Source organism: Microchirus variegatus (genome assembly GCF_963457635.1).
Source record: "Microchirus variegatus genome assembly, chromosome: 10".
In the NCBI taxonomy this organism is placed as follows: Eukaryota; Metazoa; Chordata; class Actinopteri; order Pleuronectiformes; family Soleidae; genus Microchirus; species Microchirus variegatus.
In genome coordinates this window covers 967,672-978,420 of record NC_139811.1, presented here as the reverse complement: position 1 = coordinate 978,420, position 10,749 = coordinate 967,672, and the positions used below count along the sequence as shown (strand labels likewise).

The following is a 10,749-nucleotide window of genomic DNA, read 5'->3' as shown; positions in this document are numbered from 1 at the left end:
CACAGCAGTTACATATTTACTGTCCCAGCGCCGTGGTATGAAACGCTTATTTTGAAAGTCCATACCGGACGTAGATTTACTCTTAATATGGCCAGCCTGATGCGTGTGGACTACTGTTGTAGTTAGTAAGTGTGGCCACCAGAGGGCAGATACTCCATACAGTATCAATGTCGTTACTGTACCAGCGCCGTTGTGTAGAACGCTTATTTTGAAAGGGTAAACCGGACGTAGACTTACTCTTAATATCGCCAGCCTAATGCGTGTGGACTGCTGTTGTAGTTAGCACGTATGGCCACCAGAGGTCAGATACTTTATACAGTATTACTGTAGTACTGTACGTGGTGTAAAACGCTTATTTTGAAAGTTCAAACCGGACGTAGACTTACTCTCAATATCGCCAGTCTGATGCCTGTGAATTGCTGTTGTAGTTAGTAAGTGTGGCCACCAGAGGGCAGATACTCCATACAGTATCACTGTAGTTACTGTACCAGCGCCGTGGTGTAAAACGCTTATTTTGAAGTTTCAAACCGGACGTAGACCTACTCTTAATATCGCCAGCCTGATGCGTGTGGACTGCTGTTGTAGTTAGCACGTGTGGCCACCAGAGGGCAGATACATACGGTAACACTGTAGTACTGTACGTGGTGTAAAACGCTTTTTTTGAAAGTTCAAACCGGACGTAGACCTACTCTTAATATCGCCAGTCTGATGAGTGTGAACTGATGTTGTAGTTAGTAAGTGTGGCCACCAGAGGGCAGATACTCCATACAGTATCACAGAAGTTACATATTTACTGTCCCAGCGCCGTGGTATGAAACGCTTATTTTGAAAGTCCATACCGGACGTAGATTTACTCTTAATATGGCCAGCCTGATGCGTGTGGACTACTGTTGTAGTTAGTAAGTGTGGCCACCAGAGGGCAGATACTCCATACAGTATCACTGTAGTTACTGTACCAGCGCCGTGGTGTAAAACGCTTATTTTGAAAGTTCAAACCGGACGTAGACCTACCTTTAATATCGCCAGCCTAATGGAGTAATTGACTGCTGTTGTAGTTAGCAAGTGTGGCCACCAGAGGGCAGATACTTCATACTGTGTCACTGAACCACCGCCGTGTTGTCAATGAAATCAATTGAAGTATTGCAGTTTACCATTGTAACCACTGGATGGCAGCACCCCTTCGACTCAGATCGACTGTCAAGCTTAACCGATGTATCATGATCCCACTTCCTGTCATCTTTCAAAATAAAGTGACAACGGTGAACTGGAAACAGACGAAGTAAATCCGTGATTCCAAAGCAAATATCATATAAACACTTCAGATAAATAATAAAGGATTAATAAGACATTATTTCGGGTTAGGGTTAGGCTAACCCATATATAATACGTGTTGCTTTACGTACGCGTGCGGCGTATGACACAGCGACAGAAAAGCTAAAGCGTTTCTGTGATGTTAGCTCAGTTCGTTTATTGTGAATAAAATGTCCCAAAAAAGTAAGAAATTGTGATGGAGTCAGACTCGGTCGAGGTGTCGGGATCGGCTTCTCATTTCGGCGTCGCTGTCGCGTGGGAAACGGTCACCGCGGCTTTGGTGAGTGGAACTTTATTTAGCCACGAGCTAGCATGGAGTGACGAGACTCCGCCGAACTCCATTCAAATATCTCACGATTTAACGTTTACTTGCATGTGGCAGTGGTAAACGTGCTGCCGGGTGGGACGGGGGGCAAGTCTGTCATTAGTCGAGTTATTCGGGTAAATTCGGGATGTATAAATATTAACCTTTCTCTGACTTGCGTGTCTTTTTGTCCTCCTGCTGGTCTGTGCAGATGTGTTCTTGTGTCCATCACAAGACAATAAACTGAACGATATTATCCGTCAGTGTAAATAATAAATTGATCTTAGATCTTTAATGAAATAGTTAAACTGCAAATGAATAATTACTGTCTTCCATTTAACTTTTATATATAAAATACTTGAGTCTTTAGAAGACTAATGAGCCAATACACACTTTAACCCTGTAAGACCCAAATTAAGAAAAACCTAAAAAAAAAAATATTTGACCATTCAGATGTTGTTGTATGAGGCCTTAGATGCAGAAATCAAAGAGTTTTTGGAAAAAAAATGTTTATGTACGTTTTTACAGAAACGTTGTAATTTTACAACGTTGGGCTTTGGTGGTCGCAGAATTTCTATTTTTTTTACTCACTTTGTCTGAACAACAATTCACAACAACTAAGGGTTTATTTGCAAGTTTGATTGCTTACTTAGCTCCATAAATGTATATAACATTTAAATATATATATAAATGTTATATATAATATTAAAATTATTTATTATATATATAATAAAAATAATCACACATTAGTCATATTTTTATGAAATCATTTATTTAAAATAAATACATAAATAAATAAACAGGATAAAACTCTAGCTTTTTCTAGCGACTTATTCATTGCTTTTTTCTTTTCATGACAAACTTTCATTGTTAGTGAACGTCCTAAAAACAGTTCTTGTCCTCTGAAAAGCAAAGGTGAACATTTCACTTGCTGCATTGTGTGTTGGTGAATCCTTTATTGCATCATCCTCTCCCTGTCTTCATGTCCTTGTGTTCATCCAATAACAGGTGTGCACATCTCTTGAATGGTCTCTTCTGAGCATTTAGAGGTTTCATGATGTCACTGTCTGTGTTGCTGGACTCTCTTTGCCTTAAGATCAAATCCAGACCAGAAAAATCTGTGTTGGGACTGATGAAATATTTCTTCGGCCAGTGACACCTGTCACGGTGCATGGTGTGTTTGTGTGTTTTTGGCTCGATGTCCATGTAATTATCAGCTGGACAGTCCATGGGTGGTTGGTTTTCTTTGTCCACTTGTTGACAGACATCTTCATCTGAGTCTTCATCACTCTCATCAGTGTCATTGAGTTCCATCTCAACTTCACTCTCTCCAGTTTGGATGATATCAATCACATCCTGCACACTGTATCACAGCTCTCTCCTTGCTGGTGGCATTCTGGAAAAAAAAGCAATGAATTAACGTATAAATATGCTTTCTATATATTATAGTACATAACCTGAAGGAATAGATAGGGTGGTGGACCAAGTCCTCTGGGTGGAAATGCTTTCAAGGCAGACAATACTGTCTGCTGATTGTAAGTCTCTTTGGACTAAAGCATCTGCTAAATGCCCTAAATGTAAATGTAATAGTATGAGCCTATGGTCTCTACTTATCATACTAAAAGAAAAACATGCAAACCCCCACTTACATCCACACCACACATTCAGGAACATTTACACCTTTCCCAGAACTGAATTGTCTGTTGATATCCTCTTTGTGGACAAAGACATGGGATTTTAGCTCAGTCTGATCAAATTAAATATATATTTTTTTAGACATAAAACTTTAAAAACAGTCAAATTTGTCCAGAACACAACACAAGGGTATAATGTATGTAATGTATACTGTTCATGTATAAAGAAAATCCTCTATTTCAGGCCGTGATGGAGTGGAGGGAAAACAACCTGTTTGTGTCCACTGTAACAAGCCTGATATTTTTGCTACCACCAAGACCCAGTGTTGTAAAATTACAACAAATATGTAACAAGCTCTAAATGAACTTTGATGCATCTATTCCACAATAACTAAATATGTACATGCTCTACACATTATAATAACATCCAAAAAAAATATAAAAGACATTTTACTTACTTTAATTTGATGAATCCAGTCCAATGAAACTAAGAGATTTTGTTCGGAGGAAATCTTGAAAAATTGTGTGCGTTCGTGGCCATAAAGTGGAACTTATAAACAAATGTAACATCCACTAACATTGTTAGACTGAACACTAAGACCCAATGACTATGTACATGTGGTAAAAAACCAGAAAAAATAGAACAGATTGTTTTTATTGATGGCTAAAGTTAACGTTGTAAATTTACAACCGTGGGTCTTACAGTGTTAACTGTTGAAATATAACAATGTGAGCATATGTGGAGGACAGGAAGAGTAAACAGTGACTTTATCTGTGTCAACATTGTACAATAGTGTTCAGTGTTTGTCAAACCTGGAAATGATGTTGTCGAATATTCAAAAGGAGAAAAGAAACCAGAAAATATTCTCACTGAAGAAAAATCTTTTCATTTAATTACTTTAAAAAAAATGATGATAATAATAATAAAAAATAGTTGACAATTAACTAAGTAATCCATTAATGTTGCGTCACCAGAGAAAACGTGTTTCAGGTGGGGAAAACAAACGCCTCTATGACACCACAGGTGGAGTTAGGAAGCTCTTAATGTGCACTTTTTATTTTTATTTTGACAGACATTTTAAAAATCAAAATCAGCGATCAATCATGAGAACACACACCAGATTAATAACATTAATAAAAGAATCATTAGACATCTCTGGCCTCCTCCATCCTCAGGTTTCTTAAATGCATCACAAATGTCAAAGATTACAGATTTAAAGGTCCAGTGTGTTAGAATTAGTGACATCTAATGGTGAGTCTGCAGACTGCAACACACACACACGAATGGTCCTTTCTCCTCTCCAGTGCGTCAGTGAACTACGGTGGCCTTCACAGTCCAGAAAGAACGTCGTCGTCCTCCTCAAACGCTGGCTCTGGCTCCGGGGGAAACACGGAGGCACAAGATGGCGGCCTTTTTAAAAAGGTCATGTGGTTTCCATCAACTTAGAAGGACGATGAAGTGTTTATACACGTAAACGACGACAGTTTTGTGAGGTCCGTCACACACTGGACCTTCAAACCAGAATGGTCCTTTAAGTCCTGTAACCTGCAGGCTGTGTCCACACATTCAGGCCCGTGGACGAGCCGCAGCAGTGACGCCGCTTCACCTGTAGGCGTTCACGTGAGCGCAGCGTTGGCGTCTGAAGAGCGTCGAGCGGCGTCTTCTCCGTCTCACCGCGACTCAGCAGCATTTCTTCCCTCTCTTCCGTCGCTCTCGCTCTCTCTGAGCGTTGATGTTCACCGTGTCCTTCTCGCGCTCTCGTTCCCTCTCGGCTCGGTTCTGACTCTGCTTCTTGGCTCTCAGAACCAAACGTGTGAAGGTCATGAACATCTGAGGAACAAGGAAATAAATAAATAAAAACGAGTATTCAGCACCGACTGAGCAGTGAGCGCCCCCTGGTGCCAAGAACGAGTCTGAGAAAACATGGCTGCCACCAGAGACAAATGGAAAAACTCATTTTAGCCTCAGCTCATAAAATCTACGTCAGTTTAAATCTACGATTTCTTTAAGAACGTCTTCACATCTTTATCTCAGTGTTAGACAGTCGTTTGTAAACCACTCACTCTCCCACACCAAAGCCACTCACTCTCCCGCACCAAAGTCACTCACTCTCCCGCACCAGTCACTCACTCTCCCGCACCAAAGTCACTCACTCTCCCGCACCAAAGTCACTCACTCTCCCGCACCAAAGTCACTCACTCTCCCGCACCAAAGTCACTCACCCTCCCGCACCAGTCACTCACTCTCCCGCACCAAAGTCACTCACTCTCCCGCACCAAAGTCACTCACTCTCCCGCACCAAAGCCACTCACTCTCCCGCACCAAAGTCACTCACTCTCCCGCACCAAAGTCACTCACTCTCCCGCACCAAAGTCACTCACTCTCCCGCACCAAAGTCACTCACTCTCCCGCACCAAAGTCACTCACTCTCCCGCACCAGTCACTCACTCTCCCACACCAAAGTCACTCACTCTCCCACACCAAAGTCACTCACTCTCCCACACCAAAGTCACTCACTCTCCCACACCAAAGTCACTCACTCTCCCACACCAAAGTCCATAGAGTAAACCAGTGATTTTAACATCACAGCACACAGGAGTTCACAGGAGTTGTTGATCCACTGCTGCCTCCATCACTAACTTACAATGACTGATTTTAGTGAATTCGGCTTTTAAAATATTTCCTTTAGATTTAAATCAGTGACACAAAGTGACCACACGAGGCAGCAGAGGACCAGCAGCTCACTGAGCTAAAATCACTGGGCTTCTCTATGGGCTTTGGTGTGGGAGAGTGAGTGGTTTACAAACTTCAGTTTCCTGTTGTTAAAGTTTGTCTAACAGTTAAAGATAAAGACGTGAACGTGTTCTCAAAGATATCGTAGACTTAAACTGAGATAATATCAGCCGAGTCTTTAGTGAAGTGGGGGCCATGTTGGCGGCCATGTTGTCACCTGACTGTCTCTGCCGGGTTCACAGCTTCATACGAACACACTTTAAAAACAGATGGAGGATTAAAAATGACCTCTTCCACATTGACGTTCTCTTTGGCGCTGGTCTCAAAGACGCGAACACCCACCGACTCCCCAAAACGCACTGCATCCTGGGTATCAACCTGCTTCCTGCTCGGGTCGTCGTTCTTGTTTCCCACTGAGACAGAAAACAGGAAGTTTGATCTTTGCATTAATGATGAGCCTGGATTACAGCCTGGATTACAGCCTAGATTACAGCCTAGATTACAGCCTGGATTACAGCCTGGATTACAGCCTGGATTACAGTCTAGATTACAGCCTAGATTACAGCCTGGATTACAGCCTAGATTACAGCCTAGATTACAGTCTAGATTACAGCCTAGATTACAGCCTGGATTACAGCCTAGATTACAGTCTAGATTACAGTCTAGATTACAGCCTAGATTACAGCCTAGATTACAGCCTAGATTACAGCCTGGATTACAGCCTGGATTACAGCCTGGATTACAGCCTAGATTACAGTCTAGATTACAGCCTAGATTACAGCCTGGATTACAGCCTGGATTACAGCCTAGATTACAGCCTAGATTACAGTCTAGATTACAGCCTAGATTACAGCCTAGATTACAGCCTAGATTACAGCCTGGATTACAGCCTGGATTACAGCCTGGATTACAGTCTAGATTACAGCCTAGATTACAGCCTGGATTACAGCCTAGATTACAGCCTAGATTACAGTCTAGATTACAGCCTAGATTACAGCCTGGATTACAGCCTAGATTACAGTCTAGATTACAGTCTAGATTACAGCCTAGATTACAGCCTAGATTACAGCCTAGATTACAGCCTAGATTACAGCCTGGATTACAGCCTGGATTACAGCCTAGATTACAGTCTAGATTACAGCCTAGATTACAGCCTGGATTACAGCCTAGATTACAGCCTAGATTACAGTCTAGATTACAGCCTAGATTACAGCCTAGATTACAGCCTGGATTACAGCCTAGATTACAGCCTAGATTACAGTCTAGATTACAGTCTAGATTACAGCCTAGATTACAGCCTAGATTACAGCCTAGATTACAGCCTAGATTACAGCCTAGATTACAGCCTAGATTACAGCCTAGATTACAGCCTGGATTACAGCCTAGATTACAGTCTAGATTACAGTCTAGATTACAGCCTAGATTACAGCCTAGATTACAGCCTGGATAACAGCCTAGATTACAGCCTAGATTACAGTCTAGATTACAGTCTAGATTACAGCCTCGATTACAGCCTCGATTACAGCCTAGATTACAGTCTAGATTACAGCCTGGATTACAGCCTAGATTACAGCCTAGATTACAGTCTAGATTACAGCCTAGATTACAGCCTAGATTACAGCCTGGATTACAGCCTAGATTACAGTCTAGATTACAGCCTGGATTACAGCCTAGATTACAGTCTAGATTACAGCCTGGATTACAGCCTAGATTACAGTCTAGATTACAGCCTAGATTACAGCCTAGATTACAGCCTGGATTACAGCCTAGATTACAGTCTAGATTACAGCCTAGATTACAGCCTCGATTACAGCCTCGATTACAGCCTAGATTACAGTCTAGATTACAGCCTGGATAAAGATTAAGGTTAAAAATGCACATAATTCAGCTTCTTTTATTGAGACTTTAAACATTTCATCACACGTTTAAGTTTTAAATGTCAGGTTTTTCCTTTTCTTCACTTACAGAAGTTTGTTCTGTGTTTTTTAGGTCAAAGGTCGCACTAAACGGTAGGAAAGTTTTAAAATGGACAGAAACTAGGCTTTAATCTTAGGAAATGAGCTCAAACTTCTGACGAGTGCGTTCCACCTCACGCTGTTTCACTTATATTTAGTGATCACATTTGCGTTAAAGGCGACCTCTGACCTTATTTAAAAACTATTTCTTATTCAAAGTATTTGTCAAATCGATGAGCTAACATTCCTCTTACTAACAGACTGTGGAGAGCGTCATCAGTCCATCATGTGTTTGTATAAAAGCTCAGTTCTTCCTGTTACGAGCAGAGTCGCCCCCTGGTGGATAAGTGCAGCGTGTGCAGGAGACTCACCCAGGATCTTGCAGACGTTGTCGCAGTTCTGCGAGATTTCGTTCAACCACCGCTTCACGTTCACAAACGACTCTGGGTTGGTCACATCGTACACGACGATGACACCGTGTGTGTTTCTGTAATATCTGTGTGTGTGTGTGTGTGTGGGGGGGAGGGGGGGTCAGAGTTAGGCATCACCGTCACTCAGAATAAAAACAGAAGTGATGAGATTAAGATGAGGATTACGTGGATGTGATGGTTCTGAATCTCTCTTGTCCTGCTGTGTCCCAGATCTGCAGCTTCACACGTTCTCCTTCAATGTCCACAGTTCTGATCTTAAAGTCCACACCGATGGTGGTGATGTAGCTGCCTGAAGGACACACACACACACACACACACACACACACACACACACACACACACACACACACACACACACACACACACACACACACACACACACACACACACACACACACACACACACACACACACACACACACACACACACACACACACACACACACACACACACACACACACACACACACACACACACACACACACACACACACACACACACACAGGTGATGTAGCTGCCTGAAGGACACGCATGTGAAACACACACACCTGCAGGAGAAACACACCCACACAAAACACACATATCTAAAGGAGAAACACACACACACGTCTGCAGGAGAAACACACACACACGTGAAACACACATCTGCGATAGACACACACGTGAAACACACACACACGTGAAACACACACACGTAAAACACACACCTGCAGGAGACACACACACACGTGAAACACACACATGCAGGAGAAACACACACACACAAAAGACACACACACACAAAAGACACACACACCTGCAGGAGAAACACACAAAACACACACATCTGCAGGAGAAACACACACACACGTGAAACACACACACACACCTGCAGGAGAAACACACACACAAAACACACACACCTGCTGGAGAAACACACACGTGAAACACACATCTGCAGGAGAAACACACACACACACCTGCGGGAGACATACACACATGAAACACACACACACACACCTGCGGGAGACAGACACACATGAAACACACACACACACATCTGCAGTAGACACACACACACGAAACACACACATCTGCGGGAGACACACTTGAAACACATGCATGAAACACACACACACACCTGCAGGAGACACACACACAGTCCAGCCTCCACAGTCACATGACCTGAATCTTCACTTCTGATAAACTTTTGACTTATTATTGGATATCTATATACTTCTAATCAACGTGTGTGTGTGTAAGTGTGTCTTTATAAAGTGTGTGTGTGTGTGTGTGTCCACAGGTCGTTTCTCTGGACTCAGACTTTCCAGGTTGATCAGATTCAAACAGCTGAGACTCGTCGTCTCCATCAAAACTCACCAGAGAAAGAGTTGTCAGCGAAGCGGAGGAGGAGGCTGCTTTTCCCCACATCTGAGACCAGAGAAGACGAGAGAAGACGATGAAGAGGAGACAAAAACACACAAACTAACCACAACATTCACACTTTCATTCATTCATAAAAAACAAATCCTCTCACCAAGAGCCTGAAAACAGGAGAGAAACTCTGCTGTGGAGTTTAAGGGTTAAACTTTAACTGATTCACAGAAGTCAAATATGTCAGTGTTTATAGATTAAAAAAGAAAAACGTGGTCATGAATGAAAAGAAACGTCTTAACAGGGATTAAACCTTTGATTTTTTTCCTCATCAAATTCAATTGTATGAGTGAATTTAGTCAATAAAGTTATATTTATTTTAACTTGTCACCGTTTATTGACTGATGAAATACGTCTGTAAACGTCATGAACTCACTCTCAGATCAGTAAAAAAAAAATAAAATCAATGTTTTAAAAAGTGCCACTAACTGGAATCTCCAATGATGAGCAGTTTAAAGAGATGATTGTAGTCTTTCCCGGCCATCGGGACGCTCTGAGGACGCTCTGAGGACGCTCTGTGGACGCTCTGAGGACGCTCTGAAGACGCTCTGAAGACGCTCTGAGGACGCTCTGAAGACGCTCTGAGGACGCTCTGAAGATGCTCTGAAGACGCTCTGAAGACGCTCTGAAGATGCTCTGAAGACGCTCTGAAGACGCTATGAGGACGCTCTGAGGACGCTCTGAGGACGCTCTGAAGACGCTCTGAGGACGCTCTGAGGAGGCTCTGAGGACGCTCTGAAGACGCTCTGTAGACGCTCTGAAGACGCTCTGAGGACGCTCTGAAGACGCTCTGAAGACGCTCTGAAGACGCTCTGTAGACGCTCTGAGGACGCTCTGAGGACGCTCTGTGGACGCTCCGTGGACGCTCCGAAGACGCTCTGAGGACGCTCTGTGGACGCTCCGTGGACGCTCCGAAGACGCTCCGAGGACGATCCGAGGACGCTCTGAAGACGCTCTGAAGACGCT

The 10,749-nt window shown here is 42.9% G+C and overlaps 1 protein-coding gene across 2 annotated transcripts in view; it reads right to left on the bottom strand.

Annotated features, from left to right (window-relative positions):
* Window positions 1-4,397: 4,397 nt before the first annotated feature.
* LOC310933427 (ras-related protein Rab-35) overlaps window positions 4,398-10,749 on the bottom strand; it is an 8,445-nt gene continuing 2,093 nt past the window's right edge. For both annotated transcript variants that reach the window (XM_083896916.1, XM_083896917.1), the window contains exons 2-7: window positions 10,213-10,749; window positions 9,730-9,780; window positions 8,535-8,658; window positions 8,310-8,434; window positions 6,272-6,396; window positions 4,398-5,080 (exon numbers count right to left, since the gene is read on the bottom strand). The exon at window positions 10,213-10,749 is cut by the window's right edge and continues 494 nt beyond it. In XM_083896916.1, the coding sequence (XP_083753042.1) occupies window positions 4,931-5,080; window positions 6,272-6,396; window positions 8,310-8,434; window positions 8,535-8,658; window positions 9,730-9,780; window positions 10,213-10,267 (630 nt within the window). In that variant the 5' untranslated portion in view covers window positions 10,268-10,749 and the 3' untranslated portion in view covers window positions 4,398-4,930. The remainder of the gene's footprint in view (window positions 5,081-6,271; window positions 6,397-8,309; window positions 8,435-8,534; window positions 8,659-9,729; window positions 9,781-10,212) is intronic.